The 19,500-nt window shown below is 38.4% G+C and overlaps 1 protein-coding gene across 1 annotated transcript in view; it reads left to right on the top strand.

Moving 5' to 3' along the window:
- Positions 1-19,500, top strand: part of COL14A1 (collagen type XIV alpha 1 chain) — a 197,424-nt gene that overhangs the window by 140,980 nt on the left and 36,944 nt on the right. Inside the window, exons 36-40 of the mRNA XM_040979368.1 lie at positions 2,194-2,280; positions 7,091-7,144; positions 10,993-11,088; positions 12,224-12,277; positions 12,645-12,698. Of these exons, the coding sequence (XP_040835302.1) occupies positions 2,194-2,280; positions 7,091-7,144; positions 10,993-11,088; positions 12,224-12,277; positions 12,645-12,698 (345 nt within the window). The remainder of the gene's footprint in view (positions 1-2,193; positions 2,281-7,090; positions 7,145-10,992; positions 11,089-12,223; positions 12,278-12,644; positions 12,699-19,500) is intronic.

Here is a 19,500-nt window from a genome sequence, read left to right as displayed (position 1 = left end):
AAATTTATGATAAATCTCTCATTTATCTATGAAACAGAGATGCTATGTCTCAACATTCAGAAATCATTCATCTTGTGAATAATTAAAGCTAGGACAATGTTAAGAAGGTGGTATGTCTGAAACCAAAAGCCAGCCACACACACACAAGCACACACACTCCCATATGGTGTGAGCGGCTTGTCATAATTCACTAAGCCCTCAGGGTCTCAAAGATTTTATGCTATCTCTAAGGCAAAAGAAGCTCCATGTATGAAATCGTCTTGCTCGATAATTGGAATGAATATTTGTCTTAGCAACTTGATCTTTGTGTGAAAAAGTAAAACACGTGAATTTAAATTAAAATATGCTTTTTTTCTTAACCATAATTACTTACTAATGGGGTTGTGTGTGCAAATAAGATGCCACAGCATGTCTTATATTTTGAAATCAAATTGGATTCCTCTTCCCTTAATTTTCCACCTTGTTTTTCCCCATAGTACTTTATTTTTTTATCATAGCAATTCTTAAAAACAAAAAAGCAACACACAAAAACAAACCTAGGTTTGCAAATGTTGTGCATCATCACAACAAAGTGTTTTAAAATCTAATGTTAAAACTGAAAAATGCCTTGAGCTAGTCATTCGTGTGATATCTAATGGTGCCAAATACTGGTCACATTGTCCCTAGGAGTGCAATATAATTCCCTAGGGAATGATGGCATGAAATTTTGGAACTATAGTTATAATTTCTATAAGCTACGTGATGCTGCTAAAAATTACATCTCTTCTCATTATTAGCACAAAGTGTGAATCGTGGGCCCTCTCACTCTATAGAGTAACAGGAAAGCAGATTCAGACTATAGGATTCTTAGGGAAATTGAGCTGGTATGAGGATGCTGTCATGCCCGGGCTGAAGATCTGTCTTAGTAATTGAACCTGGAGCAGAAACCTTCGTGAAGTCTAAGACTATTACTCAGATCACAGCATCACAGGCAGTAAATTCTCGACAGCCAACATTCAGAGGGAAGCAATGTCTGAACTCTTCCTTCATTACCAAAAAATTCTCATGAGATTTGTCAAATTAGAGACACGTAGTGCTTATGTGTTAGCACAGATAAACTGAAAATCAGGAGGGAAAAAATGCTGAATTCTCTGTATCAAGCAACAATATGGTCACTTGTCTTCGAAAGGACACTGAGGACGCATGAATTCCATAGTAGGATGACACAGTTTGCAGGAATGGCAAAACCATTGAGTTCTCTAGTCAAGAGGGTAGACTTGGTTTGCTTTGAGGATCTTTCAGTCATGCCTAAGTGTTCATTTCATTTCAGTTGGTCAGATACATGAGCTGAGGGCCTGAACTGAAATCTTGGGCTATGGGCCAACATTTACAGACCAGCATTCGGATTCTTTTCAGTTTGGTCATTTCACTAGCATCTGTGTTCTCTTCAGCTCTAACCTTTAATTATGAAGCTCATTTTCTGTCTATCCAAGGACACTGATGGACTCTCAAATTTTTAAAGATTTTTTTTAAGCCTAAGGTGAGTTCATTTTCCTGATGTTCCAAATAGGATATTTATGAGTTGTTCAGCTCCTTTACATTGTAGTAACTCAGACAGATACGCTTATACTGGCATCAGTCATCTGTCTTGTAATGTCATGTGACAACCCAGTTCTCCCAGAAAGGAAAAACCAATATCCTTACCCCAAAGCTTTAGCTTGCCCATGGTGCTGGTCTTCTTTTCAGCCACAGGATGTAAGCAGTTGATAAAATTGTCACAGGAAATTGATGATTTATTTAAACACTCGTTTTGTTTCACCTCATTTCTTCTTTGAATATAGTTGATTTAGCAAACCAGTAGATTTTCTTTTATCCTTTGAAACAAACAAAATATTGTAGCATGAAGTTTGGAGGCTTTTATTTATAGATACTATTATTCCAACTGAATTGAATAGTAACCAGGAATACCTGGGGCCTACTGTTGATTTTTTTTTTCACTCACTTCGATCTCAAGCTGCTTTTGACAACATCCTTTGATAAACAGTGATTACAACGATCCAAAAAGAAAAAAAAAAAGATGTTTTGATCACAAATGACTATCATTACCTTTCTAGACTAAAACATTTTAAAATGTTTTAAATAAAAAGCTTGTGGAGTCCATAACAGCGTGTCTAAATTGCCTTGGCACTTTACACTTTATTTTTTTCCTTGCAGCGAGATGAAGAAGCCTGCCCAGATCTTCCTCATTCCTGCTCCTGTTCGGAAGCCAACGAAATGGCCTTGGGACCAGCAGGCCCACCAGTAAGTCTGCCGCCTGGCGGGGTGGGAAGGGGTGGCAGATGTAATTTAATCCCGTTAGTAGCTATCATTTCTTGCACTTAGCATCATCGCAGTGTGAGAGAGTACTTTGGAAAGTTGGTGGAGAAATGGAATTGAAGGATAGGACTGCACGTGTGGATTTCAATTTTTTTTTCTTCAAAATAAACCAATCTTTGAGTTGTGTTTCCATGTTTTTCTTAAATCCATTTTAAATGGCTATGACACACATCAAATCCTGTAAACTAAATGAGGTGAAGAGATGTTCAGTGAATTAGCTGAGGGCTCGGAGAGACTCCTAGGGACTACTACTCAGCAGGCAGCCCGTCTCTCCTGATGCTGTGCACTCGGATCCTTCCTTTAAGGTCCCGTGGTGTGCTGTTGCAATGCTTGTTGCAAACACTGGGCCTCTGCTTATGCCTATGTCCCATGCCCATTCTGTATCAGAATTTGTGCATATGGAAGGGGTTTTTCTGGTTCAGCAGGAATAATATCCACCTGAGCATGAACGGTCACTCTTGTACATTTTCTATCAATTTTATGTGAGAACAAAAAAAGTCAAGAAGGAGGGAGAATGAGAAGGAAGAAAGGAAAGAGAAAGAGAGAACACCTCTGTAAAATATTAACAGTGAACAATTACACTGTCTGGGTCTTTAATATGATACATTTTTTTTCATGTTTAAGTGTTTAATTTCTTTCTTGTTAATTTGCAATTACATTGTTTCTTTAAAATGTGGGTGTTAAGCCTTTTTTTTGGTCAGGGAAACATGGGAAGGCAGGAAGAACAAACAAGGAGAAGATAATGTGGGCAAATCAAGGAACCCAGACCATGCGGAGAAACATTCTCAGGCCTGGCCGTGGTGGTCCCTGGCAGCAGCAGCCACATGGCCAGCGCCCACACAGCTCACAACCTGTGATGACAGCTGGCTTGAAGGGTAAACAGTCACACCACGTTGACTCTTCCGACATAAGTTCTCTTCAGCTGTTAATACATTCTTCTGAGCTGAACAAAAATGAAGAGCACTTGCTGGGTGTATTTGAAATATGCTTCAAAACTTCTCTAGGTTTGACACATTGATCATTTTTGCAAGTATTGGATGTAATGCTTAATTTTAAAGAAAATAATAATAAGGCTGTATCCCACTGAAGCAGATCGGAGTAATGATAGAAGCATTAAATGTAAATCATAACACTAGGCAGGCTACTAAACGCCCATGAACTTTGTCATGTAAAAACATAGATAGTGCTAGGACCTACAGGTGTCAAGCGGGTGAAGGAAGATAATATGCACGTACATGCTCTGTGTGTTGCAAAAGTTTAATCAGACGCAGAGTGTCATGTGCAGTTTAGCCTAGAACTTGAAAATAGTCATTTTTAAATGGGTGCTAAATTTTCCTTCCAGCTTCAGAATAGTAACAAGCAGTATAACATGCTATAGCTTACAAAGGTATTGCTTGGTTTGATTACCTAAACTATTTGCTAAAATTAGAATCTCCACCATGGCAGTGTGGCAGTCAGCATTCATTAGGCATACTGATGCATGAAAAGTATTAGAGGGCTCTCTTGAAAGTTTGCTGATTTATAGCTGAAAATATTCTCTGTACATTTGGTCATCTGCCACATAGTGAGCCATTATTTTCTTCTATGTCCTTTAGAAGATGCTGTTTCAAGTTTCTTGTTTTCAAAGAATATTTCAGAGTCAGCCCTTTCCCTGCCTGTCGTGGGTGTAGGTGCACTTTGCAACGCTCTGCATGGGCTCGTGGGCATAAGCTTCGCAGCAAGCCTCAACCACCCTCCTCCTCGCACTCAAGGGCAACCTCCTTGTTCGTGCCTGCTTTGTGTTTTCTTTCTCCTTTATTCCTGGTACTTAAGAATTCAGCTCTTAATTACAATAATGTTTATTTTAAGTAGCACTCATAAGTGTTTGTAGCTGGAGGGTTTTGAAGTTTCTTTCATCTACAATGCTTCTAGAGCAACTCACACAATATTTATTTATTTATGACCTAAGAGTGAAACTCTAATGAGAAAATGGAAAAAGGTGTTCAATTCTAGGTTGGGGGGACAAGATGTAAAATAAGAGAATTACTGAAGTTTTCCAATATTTCTATATCAGATGTAACATATTTAAGATATGATATCACAAACAATATGCAGTAAGTCCTACCTGGTGTTGGAATATAATTTTTTGAATATATTCTCATTCAACCGTTCACAAAATATGACGAGCCAGTACAGCCATAGAAGTCCTTTAAAAAGGAAGACACGGGTAAAAGAACCAGATGTGTTTCCTTCGACTGACTTATTAAAAGTGTGGATGTTTTTAGCCCAGCAGTGTTTGTTGAATTCTCGTTGTGTACTCAGAGATGAGAGTCAAGGAGAAATAATAACATAAAATTCTCCCTGGCTTTGAAAATGGGTGCCTCGGGCATGCATACCTGGGAGACAGTCCCATTGTAGTACAACCTTCCATTCAGACAGACACAGGTCATTTAGGTTGCACATTTAAGATTTAAAAATTGTGAGAGACAGTTGAGTTGTGACAGATAAGTAGGTTAACTGGAAAGCACTAGGCTGTAAGGAACAGAAAAATTGAAACAGTAATGTACATTCTTAGGGCACTGATGGTTTGCTCAGTAAAATGTTTAGACATAAATGGTCTGAAGGGAGATGAGACTGGTGAACAACTTCCCCCAGGAGCTGAAGTCCTTCTGGCTTGCCATATTGCCTTCCTTAGGCTGGATACTTCTCGACCAAAGTGACCAAAACCGGATTAGCACAACCTCTCCTGGCTGTAAAGGGGAATCTGAAAAGTAACATCAGATATGAAACCAACACAGGGGTCAGAAAAGGCTCTATGGGGCCTCAGTATTTCACACAGTGGCAAAAAATACTTGCAGCATCTGTATTACATGAAACACACACACACAGAGCAAAATTACAGTATTCAAACATGAAAACTCTCTAGCCATTAAGGACAAAGACAACAAACCCCTGTAAAAAAATTGGACTAAGTACATAAACGATATTCACATGAAGGTTAAACATAAATGTACCAAAGTTATAACAAATAAGTTAGCAGTAATGTCCAGGGAAATTAAAATCAGAATAAGGAGGTTTTTCTGACCAACTGGTAAAAATGTAGGTTGACAGTATCTGATGTTGACCCTTTTTGTTTATTTGATTGATACAATTGATTTCCCCTTTCATCCCTCCCAATTTTCCTACCCGCCCCACTGATTTCCCGTCTTTTTGATTGCAGTAGCATGGTCCTTCAAAGAGAGTCCCAAGTCCATCATTCTGTTAGTTAAGTGCATCCTGACATTATAGGTGTGGACAATGGCCGAGAGTCTTATCAACACTGACTCTCAGATCATTGGCAGGTATATAACTTACATGGCAAGTTTGAGTATAATTAGTAATACACCTGCATACCCATCACATTTCACTTATAATTCTACTTCTTGGTGTTTTCTATTAAGAAACATTAAAACTTCAACTCTAAGGAATGTATGAAGATGAGATTTGTTTGAACACCAAAAAATGTGAAGGAAACCACTTGAATTACCAAAGACAGAACAGCTAAATAAATTGTTATATAGCTAAAATTTGGACAACTGCAACAGTTAAGTTTAAAAATTAGAATTATGTATGACACCATGTATGTAAACTATACATATCGAATAAAACCACAATAATAGTTTTTATACACTTACAATAAATAAACTGCAATTATACAGTTGTGTTTAATAAATATGGAAGAATGAGACGGGAGAAATGATAAGGAAACCTTGACCCAGTATTTTCCCAACTGACGTAAGTTTTCTACTGAAGATACACAAAATCATATTTGGTAACCCTGGATATAACACCAGATAAATTGAGATCATACAATGCAATGGTTACCCATTTTCAATCCTGCTCTTCAGGTGAAGGAGAAATTCTACCTGTTCTTTGGGAGGCCCTCCCAACACTTGTTCATCTCCTTCTATGAGCACACTACTGGCTCACAGACTCTAATAGCAGCAAAATGTAACTAAATTTGGTAAAATTATATATAGTGTATTGAAGGTTACCTTATTTCTTCAGTGAGTGATATTTTCATCCATTTGCTGTATTGCTCATTTTATTTTAAGAATTATTTAAGTGAAATAATCAAACTATTCAGAATGTGTGTGTATATATATATATGCTTATATATACACACACACACCTGCATGCTTTGACACAGTAAGCATATATGCAAATGGCTTAGGCATGTTTTATGTATATGTTAATAAGCCTATGGAAAGAAAACTGTTGAATACTAATGTAAGTGGTGAATTAAAATTTTGAGGAAATTTTGACTGAAATTTCAGAAATATTAGCCATTTCTGTGTAACAAAAATAACTTTTGCTACTTTAATATGCCTTTTAAAATGTAGTCGGAGAATTTAATTTCCAAGTTATGTGGAAAATCATAGCCAATGTTAGATCAACTGCATATTTTACTTTCTGCATCCGTTAATCATCAAAGTCTTATATAATTACTAAAATATATACATCCGTTAATTTCTCAAGCTTTGAAAGGATTTGGCAGGGAAAGCTTCTCCAACTATGAGCTCATCTACAGGCAGGAGTGAAGCTTGGTGGCAGATTTCCAGTTAAGGATCGTGCTGGTGTACATGCGCATATCATTACAGAATATGTGGGTTTCATAGAGAGTAATAATGACATAATCCATATGATTAAGGAAAATGAATGAAATACACTGTTTTGAGAGTTTCCTTTGAGCTAATCCCTAACATCTGTTTGCCAGGGTGGTCCGGGACTCCGGGGACCGAAGGGCCAGCAAGGTGAACAAGGCCCAAAGGTACTGCCGCCTCTTCCTTTCTCCCCCTCATGCCCCCTCTCCCGCCTTGCTCCCTCTCCATTCCTGCTTCCCCTCCTACCCTCCTGTTCCCCCTCCCTTGCTCCTTGCACCCTTACTCTTACCCTCTTAACACCCTCTCCCACTCCAAAATTCATCATCATTTGGAGCTAATTATGATTTATTCCACTGTTGCAACGTAAAGCTTCTTATAATCTAATGCAAGTCACGTGGCACCCTTTCTCCTTATATTTGAAGATGTCCTTTTAAATCAAAGGAGAATGTTTCAAAATAGAAACATTTTTTCTGGGTTCAAAAAGCATGTCCGTGTTCTAGGTTGCCTCTTTTCCAGGGTAATTCTTTCTCTGGTACATTTCCCCTCTTCCTCTGTCTGCAACAACAATGTGTCTTTAGTGGAATCCTACAGATTCACAGCTTGGTATCAGTCCCTGCCATGTAATTTCTCAGGTTTTGGATTCTTGCTTCTGCTTTGCAACTCTGTATAATCAAGGTTGAATCTTTGCTTCCCATTGTCACTGACCCAAACCATGCGATATAGGTTCCAGTTTGAACAAGGGCAGCATCCGAGAGGACCAGGTCATGCTAAGCCATGCCAAGACACGTTTTTCTGCTTTGCACAGGCATCGGAGGGCTGGCTGAATCCCAGCCACTAATTGAGTTCAGGCCTCAGCCTCTTCTATCTGACTTTTGGCAAATGTTTTAATGGTCTCCTGTCTCTAGTGGCGTGACTATCTGATTCTTCACATCTGTCCCCAGATTAATTCCTTTACAGTCTAGGTTGGGTCATTTCAAACTCTTCAGAGGATGTAGTTATCTGCTATCGTCAAAAGAACAAAGTTCATCCTCTGGCATGGTATTCAAAGTCTTCCACTCCCTGCCTCCCCGTCTCTCTTCATCAGGTTTTTCCACATGGTCTCTTCTCCAACCATCTTGTTGGACTTACTGCTTCAATGTGGCTACTTCTTAGATTTGCATAATATTTACTTATGGGAAAAAAGAACATTAAAAACTTGTTACTCTATACCTGAAGAGAGATGAAGCAAAGTAGGAACAAATAGGAGGGTAACAAAAGTACCTTAAAGAAGGTTGAAGATAGTTAATCAGGTATTAGTTCAACTCTCAGTTGATAAACTTTCTGCTGTTTTGTTCATTGTTTTCTGTGTTCTGAGACACAATTGTTGAACCTTACTTGGCTCCAGCACTCATGGTACTAAAGGTTCGTGGTTGGGGGCCTCTTGTCGGGCATGGCTGCCTGTGGTCTTTGGTTTCTGCCACGGGCAGTGCCCGCAAGCTCCTGTAGTTTCTGACTTCCTTATTTTAGCTGTCAGCATGATCGTATTGTTTTTCTAAATGATGACTCTAGTTATGCAGAAAATTTAGTTCCTAGTTTCCTGGTGTCCCCCAAATTCATCCATTTTTTCAATTATCCATTCCCACGAGATTACTGCACTTATTTCTATAATATTTTTGATTAACTAACCATAAAAGGTTATAATAGTTTTGAAAATTTTTGTTGGATGTTAATGTATGCACTGATATTAATAGTGTGTGAACTGATAAACTACATTATTGATATTGGAAGTGTCAAAATGTATTTTGAAAGTTTTGTTATAGCAAACAGAAAACAAGAAGTTGCATACACAAAGCAACTATGCAACTGGCTTCTACACATCATTTTTGTCTCATACTTTATGAAATAAAAAGACTACCTACTTTTTTTCCTGATACTCATCCCAATTCCTTAATCAGATATATTCTATATATTAAACCATTATAAATGTTAAATAATGTTAATAAATTGCCTTTGCATTTCCTCCTTCGTACTTAAAAAAAATCTAGCTACCTCCATCTCCTCTCCTCTGAAACCATGCTCCTAGGAATAGTTGCTATTTAGTGTTTCTGCTTCTTCATCTCGCAAATAATTCTCAGCCCACATGATTTATCTTCCCCAAGAATCCCTGAGAAATTCCTGTCATTACAATTACATATAAGTCAGCACAGTTCTGCTCGTTACCAATTCCATTGGCTGCAGTTTAATTCCTGTATTAACTTGTGACAGCTATAAAATCTGTCATGATTAGACACCTTGTTGTGTGAGTACACCTCCTCTTTTGGCCTATTCTACACTGCTACCCATTACACCTTATTATCTCTAATTCCTAGCCTTTCTCATTTTGGAGTATATCCAGTGCTTCTCTTTTTCTCCCTCTTATGTGATTTTTAAATATTTATCCTATTTCCCTTTCAGTCTATCAACAAATTTTCCTTAATAACGTGACCTAAGACCATGCCCTCAGCTATTGAAATTCAACCTAGATCTTAGCTGACTGCTAAACAATGCACATTTCCAGATAATTTCCCTCATTTATTTAAATTTTATGAGGTGTTCATCTTCTTTCTTAATTTATCCTTACTTATCTTGCTTTTTTTTCTGTATTCTTTGTCTGAAGTAGTGGATTCGCCAAGTTCATGCCAGTCATGATACTCACCTGATATATCTAAAGAGAATTAAATTAATATGTCAGTGACACATTTGCATGCCCTTAGTTTTTGCAGCACTATTCCCAATAGCCAAGAAATGAAAACAGCCTAAATGTCCATCAATTAATGAATGGATAAGGAGAATGTAATATCATGTGGAATAGTACACAGCCATGAAAGGAGGAAATAACAGTGTTTGAGTCACCTTGGACAGAGCTGGAGGTCATTAGGTTAAATTGAAAAAGTCAGACAAAAAAAAGTCATTCAAATGTGCAATCTAGAAATGTTGATCTGCTAAAAGTTGAGATTATTACAGTGTTTATCAGAGGTTAGGGAGTACAGGGCAAAGAGGGCAGAATAAGCTTGGAAAACAGACATCAAGTTGCAGTAAGATATAAGAAAGAAGTTGTGGTATTCTCTGCACAGTAGGGTGCCTGGAGTTTTATGTATTAAATGTTTCAAAAAAAAAAAATCCAGAAGAAAGTATCTTGGATGCTTACTGCAAAGAAATGGTAAATGCTTGATAATCTATATATTATTGGGTTAAAATTATTCAGTGTGTACATGTACCAAAACATCAAAGATACCATGTAACTATACATTTTTATGTCAGTTTAGTAAGATGATTTCCAAGTGTTGATTCTAATGCCAGAAAACATAGCTTTAATTTGATGCGCAGAATGAGATGCAAAGAGGAGGTTAAAGGTGAGTTAGATTGTGTACGATTATACCAGTGGCATTGTTTCAACAATAAAGTCCAAACCACAGAAAGGGTACAGAAGTGAAAGGGACACTTTGTCCTGAAAAAGAACAGAAAAGAAGTAATAGCGAGCCTGGAGCAGATCGATCAGCAAATGCTGAGGAGAGAAGGAGTGGAGGCCGTTTCGAGTGAGCTAGTGAATGGGGGCCGGGTACACAGTTCTCTCGGTAAATGCGGAGGAGTGCTCCTGAGGTTAGTAGTTGATCGCGGTGATGATGGATAGAACACACTCCATTTGGGGGGGTGGTTAAAACTGCACAGACCAGGAGGGTGGTCCTGAGGCACTTACACCTTTTAGATTTGTTATGAAATGTGGGGGATCTAATTACTCACATAGTTGGCACAGCCTTCTCATTTAGAGAAACAAGCAAAAAGCAGTGATTGGGAGTCGCTGTGTGTTTGCTCACTGATGACATCCTGCTGTAAGGGGAATCATTTGAGGCTTCGTATCTTGCTATCCTTTGCATGTTTTTTGTATTAGTAAAGACTGTATAAGGAAATAAACTCCAAGTGCCCTAAGCAGAAATACCTTCTTGGCATCCTAGAGTTTAGTTAATTTCTGGAATGACTTCTCTCTCTTGTGTGCCAGGGCCCAGATGGACCTCGAGGTGAAACAGGCCCTCCAGGCCCACAGGGTCCTCCTGGACCGCAAGGACCCAGCGGCTTATCCATCCAAGGAATGCCCGTGAGTTGCCTGTGAACATTCAGAAGTAATTTGTCTATTTTTCCATGAGTTTGCAAAAAAAGGAACTTTTGTCTTCTGTTCCATATCTGCCTCAGTACCTTTTAAAGTAATGATTGATTTGAGAGTTTCTTTAGTTATATTCCTTAGCTGCTTTTTCTTACTCATTGTTGGCGTTCTTTTAAAATAGGTACATGTGCAGGATGGAGGTGTCGCTCACAAGCTTTATGTCTGTAGAAGAAAAACAACACAGCTTGCTTTGTGTAGCTTGTTCTGTTTGCCTAATTCTGGATAGATGTGATAACAAGTGGACTCTAACAAATGCTACACCAAAAGTATTCATTATTTACTTTTAGTAATTTTGGATGTATTTTTAGAAAACCATTTATTTATAAGCCTTATTACAGCAGGCATCACAGTGCAGTGTATTTATAAAAGTTTAGATTTAGATGGTGTGTGTTAAATGGTTATATTTCTTTGAAGAGCTATTTTGTACCGTTGAAGACAGTGTAACTCAATTCACGGTCCTCCTTCATTTCACCTTAGGCATCTATATTTAAAGCATAAAACTTATGTTTTTGGTTAATATTTGAATAAGCCAGTTTCTTGTAAAAACATTTTTTTAGTATTCTTTCTACAGGTGGAGCTTTTGTCCTTAGCAGAAAAGTTTCTCTGTACAAAATTACTTTTGCACTTTAGAAAGCGTTATTGTATGAATTTCTATAATGATGAATATAAATAATACACATATGTTGAAGTTTTGTGCTTGTTTTTCTGTTGTTAAATCCTTTTCACATTTTCCCACCCCAAACAAAATCAAATCTATTTAGGTATGAGATTTTTAAATCCAAATTATAAGACATATGAAAAATTCAACTTTTCTCTCAATATATTTGAAGTATTTCCTTAGCAATATTGGACTGTATGTTCCATGTTGAAATTATTCTGGCTATAAATGTTCAGCTTCACAGGAATGTTTACATAAATGGCATAGTGTGTGTGAGGAGTGAAATATGCTCTATTTGGATGTCAGTGTGAAAGCAGCTTAATGTTGAAAATGTCCTAACAGTTAGAAGTGGGAAATAAATGACTAAGAGTTTCGTGATGTGAAATTAACTCTCTATTTTTGGATATTTAGGGAATGCCAGGTGAAAAAGGAGAGAAAGGAGATACTGGCTTTCCAGGCCCACAGGTAATATTTTTATTTTTCAGTCTGACAGTTTCAGCTCTAGTGTTAGCCAAGTGAAGGTGGGAGGTGGGGAGGCTGGAGCTTCTGAAGTTTCTATGATTTAGGTAACGAGGTGTTTGAGTGCTGAAGACTTGGCCTGAATTCAGTTACCCTTTAAGCTCTTCCTGAACCTCACACTGCTGCTCCCCGGGTGAGGTCTGGGAGATGATGCTAAGCTTCTCTTCCAGGAATGATTTCCAGGGCTGATTTCTAAATCACCTAGGGCCACCATTGTGCGCTAGGTTTGTTTGGATACCTTGGCCTTGTTCAGGGAAGTGAGTGGTAGTGACTTATTTCTGCAATTCTGATTCTTTCTTTCTCTTCTACCTAGGGTATGCCAGGAGGCATTGGCTCACCTGGGCGTGATGGCTCACCAGGCCCAAGGGTAAGGACTTGCCCAAGAGTTGTTCTCATTGGTTCTTAGCAAAGTAAATTTCTAACCAAGTCACTTTGCCGTTCGCAAATTCCCTGTGCAGAAGTCAGATTGGACATTGCATTAGATTCTTTCCCAACTCATATTCTTAAGGCACAGATTTAAAGGAAATCAAGAATTACTTGAATTACAATTTAAGTAAAATGAATATCTTTACACAGAAATTTCCATTTATGAGGCACATTTCAGTTATCGATTCTTTTCATCTGTTAAAGTCATTAGCAATAAAATAAATCATAAAGATAGTCAGGGATGGATAAGTTAGCATCCGGTGTTTAGTCAGCATAGTTGTAGGGAACCACATTGGAGATTTTTGTTTTCAAAGAATGTATAATTTACTGAGGGGAAATATGACTAAATGAGAAACTCCATTACGGCTAACCTTGGGGAGCAGAGCCCTGTGGGAACACAAAGGCTGGACAACAGAGCCAGTACTGGAAGATGCCAGAGGGCTTCCAAGTGAAAGGTAGAAGATAGCCAAGAACACAAGGGAAGGAAAGCTTTTCTAAGCAGAGTGTATGATGTACAATGAAGTAGAAGTGCATTTCTGGTGATGCACTTGATGGTTTAGTGTGGCTGAAGATGACAGTGTGTGTGTATGTGCTTCTTAAATGTGAGAAGACTCAAGAGATGAAATGGGAAAAGTGAACACAAATTCACCGAAAGCATCTGTTTATCTCCTGAGGATTTTGAGCTGTGTGCTGCAGGCAGCAGTGTATATCATTGTACTTTAAGAAAGGAAGACAAAAGCTGAACTTCGTTAAAGCATCACTGATTTAGAAAGACTGGGTTATACAGGGTGACAACCACTTAGGACGCATTCGAGTAAGGATACAAAGCTGGCATTGCCTGGTGTTCCTAGTGCAGCCTAGCCAGCAGGGCAGCAACAGTTGCCTGAAGGACTCATTTTTCTATTCAAACAAGGTTATCTTCAGCTCAGGGTGACTATACCACTTAGGAACATGAATTGTTTATCTATACAAGTGTAGATGTGGGATCTTTAATTCTTTTTTCTTTCTTTGCTTTCTTTTACACCAAACTTTAACTTGCTTAAAATCTCAGTGTGGTTTTTATCAAATGGAATTTGTCTGCAAAACATGGTTAGGTAAATGAATTTGAAGAGGGCCTTTTTTTTTCTTTCTATAAAAGTTAGGTCATTATAAAATTCTTGTACATATGGAAAGAGTATGCAGAGGTATTTATGTTTTTGGCCATGGGCTTCTTTCAAGATCCTGTGTGGTTACACACCTAGATTCTTTTGTGATTCCTGGCATTCTGGAAATGGCAATTCTGAAGATTGGTTTAGTGAGTTTGTTTGATTTATCTATGCGTGGAGCCCAGTCTTGGCAAAGAACTCCAAAATCAAACATGTTGAATTCATCTTTGGATCATTTGGTTTTAGAATACTTTCTCTTATACCCAATCTACCGGCAAGCTTTATGTAAATTTTTTTGTTATTCTTCTAAATGTGTTCTCTTCTCCTATATGAGTATAAGTGGTGGAGCTGTGATAAACTGACCAGCTATCTATTTCAGTCTGATATTTCCTTCTCTTTCAGTATGTAATAAATGGTCAGGGGTATCTGATTCTTTGAAAACTTCTGGGATGGAAAGTTACTTTCTTTTTAAAGCTGATTTTAGAGAATACCCATTCCTTATAAGACTGGTTTTTTTTAAGAATCCTGTGATGTTTGTTTTAGAAAAATATTTGAGAGCAATGCCATTCTATTGTACAACTCAATGGGAGTAAAACACATAGAGTAAAATACAATGATGTTCATTCCTGGAATGGTGCCACATGGCTGCCTCATTGGAAAAAAGAAATACATGTTTCAATCAGCCATATCCTAATAGATCACATCCGGTGTGCCATGATTTATGAAAGGGTGACCATTCCCTTGGGCAGGGAAAATAACAGGGTCTTCTCAGATACTCGGGAGCAAAGAAAATCAGGGTCTGGCTGATTTTCACCAGTTATTTCACCAGTTCTGATCTGTTGAGTCAAGTGATCTAGAAGCATTATGATAGTGCAAATCTAAATCAGCTAGATAGTTGCTTAGTGGGACTACATGGTTGGAAGGCCAGGATCTACTTAAGTGGTGGTAGAGAGGCAAGTGGGGGTATTGCACAAGACGACTCCACTGGAGGTCCAGGTCTCTTTACTTAGTGGGAGAGGCGTTGCTGCTGAAAGAGAACCAAGGGTACACATGATTATTCCAGTTTGGCTTCGGGCATTCTGAAAGGCAAACTACATTCAGAAAAACATAACAAAACCAGTATTACTATTGCCATGCCATAAATGAGCCTGGTAACAAACACTGGATAAAGAGACACTGCTAAAACACAGCCACTTCCAGAAAACTCCCAAATTAAGCTTAGCTTTCCAGGAAATTGGGAAAGCCAGGTTATCTATCCTTCACATTGAGCATGAAGTCTCTTGATGCTATGTCCACATTTCCCCTCATCTTGGATGAGTGAAGCCTATTCTAGGCAGGGGAAGATGCAGCATGTTTGTGTGAGGATGTCCAACCCATGCTTCTAGCATCTCAGAGTCCCAGGAACAGGTGAGGGGGGTTACCATTCCCTACTGGGGCTTCTTCCTTTTGCTGTTTGTCTTCTCTCATTGTGCACTGAGAGTTGATAGCCCAAACCCAGCAGCATCAGTGGGACAGGGGGAGAGTTAACACTTCTCTCCTGAAGACAGGGCCAATGCACGTAGACTGGAAGGGAGAGCTCAACAAACAGTAATAATAGTAATTATAATAATAAATAAAAGACAAATACCTCCTCTTCTGATGTCTCTAGCTTATTCTGGATTTTTCCAGGGGAACTTATGATTCTTAGAGGTAGCTCTTACTCAGTTCTGGGCCTGAGGCCATAAGCAAGTCCAGCAGAAGCTGCACTTATACTGAGCCAGTTTCAGTTCTTCCTGGGGAGCCAAGGAAGCACTGTGCAGGACCACACTTCTGTTTTGTTTTATATTTTTAAAATTATGTCTCCATTGTTTTATAATACAGTTTCATAAGCTGTGGGATTTCTTGTCCTCCTCCCCAGGTTCCTTCACCCCCATTGATTTCCCCTCCAATTTTTTTAAGATTTATTTTTATTAGAAAGTCAGATATACAGAGAGGAGGAGAGACAGAGGAAGATCTTCTGTCCTCTAGTAAACACCCCAAGTGCTCACAACAGCTGGAGCTGAGCTGATCCAAAGCCAGCAGCCCAGAGCTTCTTCTGGGTCTCCCATGTGGGTGCAGGGTTCCAAGGCTTTGGGCTATCCTTGACTGCCTTCCCAGGCCACAGGCAGGGAGCTGGATGGGAAGTGGGGATGCCGGGATTAGAGCCAACACCCATATGAAATCCCAGTACATACAAGTTGAGGTCTTTAGCCGCTAGGTTACCATACTGGGCCCTCACCTCTAGTTGTACAATGGGTGAGGACCATACTTTAAAACCCAACAGTGAACATGCAGATTTGACAATGAACGTGTGTCATCAAAACTTTTTATTCTGAGCTATTCCAACCGAAATCATTCTGGCCTAATCCTTCCTGCCCCAAGTGTCCCCACCCCAGCTGTAAACCTTACCCCTCCCGCTTGCCTCTTTTTCCTTCTGTACTTGGTATCTCTGAGCTCAGAGCCTAGGTGGTGATTTTTTAAACTCCTGTGATGGAAATTGAAGTTATTATCTTCAGTAGACATCCATGTCTTAGAGAAACTGTAGACAAATTATAAAGTGATAGTAAAAGTTGAAGGCAAAGAAAAAAGGAAAAACAGCTTTTTTTGTTTGTTTGTTTGGTTGAGGATCACTTATGTGCAAGACCACCAGTATTCTTCGACTGCTCCAGCTAGAAATCATTGAATTAATTGTTTTCAGATTGTGAATACAATTATATAAAAGGCCAAAGAGACAAGAAGTAAAAATGGAAAGGATGTATACTTCTATAACATCTGGAAGATAGTAATGGCTCATGATGCAGAATTTATTCACTTTTAAGGTTCAAGTAAATTTAATTTAGAGCGTTTCTTTCCCCCAAGGAACTGCCCTATGCCATAACCACAGCCTTCCTTTCTCAGCGGTAAAAGCTGAAGTACTATAAACACATTTCTGCATCTGAATTCTGCTGAACTTGGAAGGTTGTTAGATGCAAGTTGGCCTGTGGTGAATAACCTACACTTTGCTGCTAGGCAGACCTGTGCTTGAACTCTGGATGTGTGATATTGGGTCAATAAATATTTCTAAGCTCCACTTCCCTTAGCAGTAAAGTATGAAAAAAATTGATTTCGTAAGTTTGCTGTAAAGCTTAATCCTTTTAAAGTGTTCCTGCATAAAGTTCATTTTAAGGTAGCATTAATAGTATTCACTTTTTTTAGGGAGATCTTAGTGAGCCAGAATATTGTATAGCTTGTGATGGCTACACTTGATATCCTGAGAGATTGAAAAGAAATGAAGATTTCTCTAAAGAGAAAGCAAATGAGTTCTGCCTCCTACGGCACTTGAAACATGCTTGTTTATATCCAGATATACAGAGGCCAGGTGCACTTAAAAATATAGACTTGACAAATTGCACTTGACTCTGCTGTCTAGATTGAACTTACTAGATATTGATTAAAAATCCACCTAACCAATATTTTGTGAAATCTTAAGGTCCACGATATTTCTTCTTTTCAGCATCTTCTTCATTTAGAAAGAAGAGACGTAGTAAAATTTCTTCTTTGCGGATTTGCAAGGTTTTTCCTGAAACTCCAGGGAAACTTTCTCAGTCACCCACAGAGTGTGATACAGCACATGCCATTACTGCCATTGGCAGATGATCATAATGGAGCAGCAACCATTTATACTGAATCTGTGCTTTATGCATGTTCGCTTTTTAACATCAGACTTCCCAGGAATATGAAGTTCTGTTTCCTGGAATTTGAAATTGAAGGAGCTGAGCAAAACCACACAGAAGGTGGGGGAGCCAGAATCCTAATTCGTCTCCGTGACTCCAACACTGTACACTGTCTACAAAATCAGGTTAATAAAGATTGCTGTGGGATCTTGTGGCTATGAGAAAAGTCTTCCACAAAGGGGCTATTTATTAAAAAGTGGTCCTTGACACCCCAAGCGTTTCATGCATTATTTTGAGTAGAAGGATCTCCATTTCTTGATGAAGTAAATATGGACACTATCCCCATAGAATCTTTCCTTTGACTGCTTTACACCTTTACCTGCAACCTGGGAACATCTGCCCCCTTTTGGAAGAGGACAGTGACTTACATTTTGGTCCAGGTTATCCCTAGCTGTGGTTGTGTTGTTCTTAGGACACAGCTGTAACTTGGCTCCAATGCTGTACCCTTCAGAATTGGGTCTGGTGTAGCCAGCAATATCACAACTCGAATCAACAGCTTGTAGTTTGGTGTTTTCTCTTTTTGTATTAATACAAATGCCTGGAATCTATTCTTAGAAATATAGATACTACAGATTTTAAGCATAACTTGAAAATGTACATTTTAAGAAAAGTTGGAGTCTGATAACTAACTAGGTTGTGGAATTGTTACATAGCAAGAGAGAACTTCAGAATTTTCTGGAAAATGAGATTAAGTCTAAATTTTGTCTTTTGGTGAAAAAGGAAAAAAATGAAATTCATGCCTATTTTTTTCATGATATACATTTTCTATGAACTTCTAAAAGACCCTTCCTATGTTGTAGAAGGTCTATTATACGGCAGAGTAATATGACAGAATATTGCTAACTTAAGTTTAATTCTCTTATTGTAGATTAAAATTATAAACATCAATGTTATATGTCCATTTAAGTTGTATATAAAATCAATACCTCTTATAAATCATATATGTGTGTTGTAATATATATATTTAAATAGACATTTTTGGTTTTTGTGTCACTGAAAATTCTCTGGCAACCACACTTAGTGCTGTGTGTTGGTTTTAATCTTGGGTCTCCACTGGGAGCCGGTGTGCAAAGGCTGTGGTTTTTGCTGCTTGGCCTCTTAATCTGATAGTTGTTCTTCATTCTTTGCTCCAAGTGCAGCCTTATTTCTTGGGGCTGCGTGACACACTGTCCTGACCTCAACAGGTCCAGGCCATGCCAAATGGGCTGCATGGACTTCTTGAGGCATTTCTCTAGCCCTCTTGTTTGTGTCTGTCCCCTTCCAAATAACTCATTAGATGCCAGCTTCTTATGGATTCCATTGAAACCATGAGCGCATGCGCTAATTGAAGAACCTTCACAAGTGTCTGTGTTCTAGAATGTTAATGTTGTTATCCATGATTTACCGTTGTAAAGGTCAAAGAAGCCATGGGTGATGAACAGCTGGGTCCCTAGTCGTGCTTGTTGTTTCAGGCAGCTGCATAAACCTAGCAGTGTTAGCTCTGACTTTAGTTTCAGTTCAATACTAGTTGTGAGTAGGGGGATTTCATTCTTGGGTACAATAGGCAGTACCTAGAATATACATTTAAAAGCTTACACAAGACTCTTAAGACTTGGGAGCAAAAGCATCTATCATATATATTTACTGTAGCATTTGGAAAAGAAACTGAAAAACAGGGATGAATTAGTATTTATTAAATGTCTATAAAGCAATATGCTTTGCCAATTTCTGGTTACATTTAGTGTTCATTCAAATACCAGTGATTCTGCAGGAAAATTGTAGATTATATTTTGTTTTGTTTCTAAGCCATAGTAGCCATAACTCAATATTACTCATAGACAAATGTTTTCATAAGTAAATTATAAAAATCCTTTTAAGTTTTATAGTA

Source organism: Ochotona curzoniae, unplaced genomic scaffold (genome assembly GCF_017591425.1).
Source record: "Ochotona curzoniae isolate NIBS_2020 unplaced genomic scaffold, NIBS_Ocur_1.0 contig_3190, whole genome shotgun sequence".
Classification (NCBI taxonomy): domain Eukaryota; kingdom Metazoa; phylum Chordata; class Mammalia; order Lagomorpha; family Ochotonidae; genus Ochotona; species Ochotona curzoniae.
This window is presented reverse-complemented; position numbering and strand designations above follow the sequence as displayed.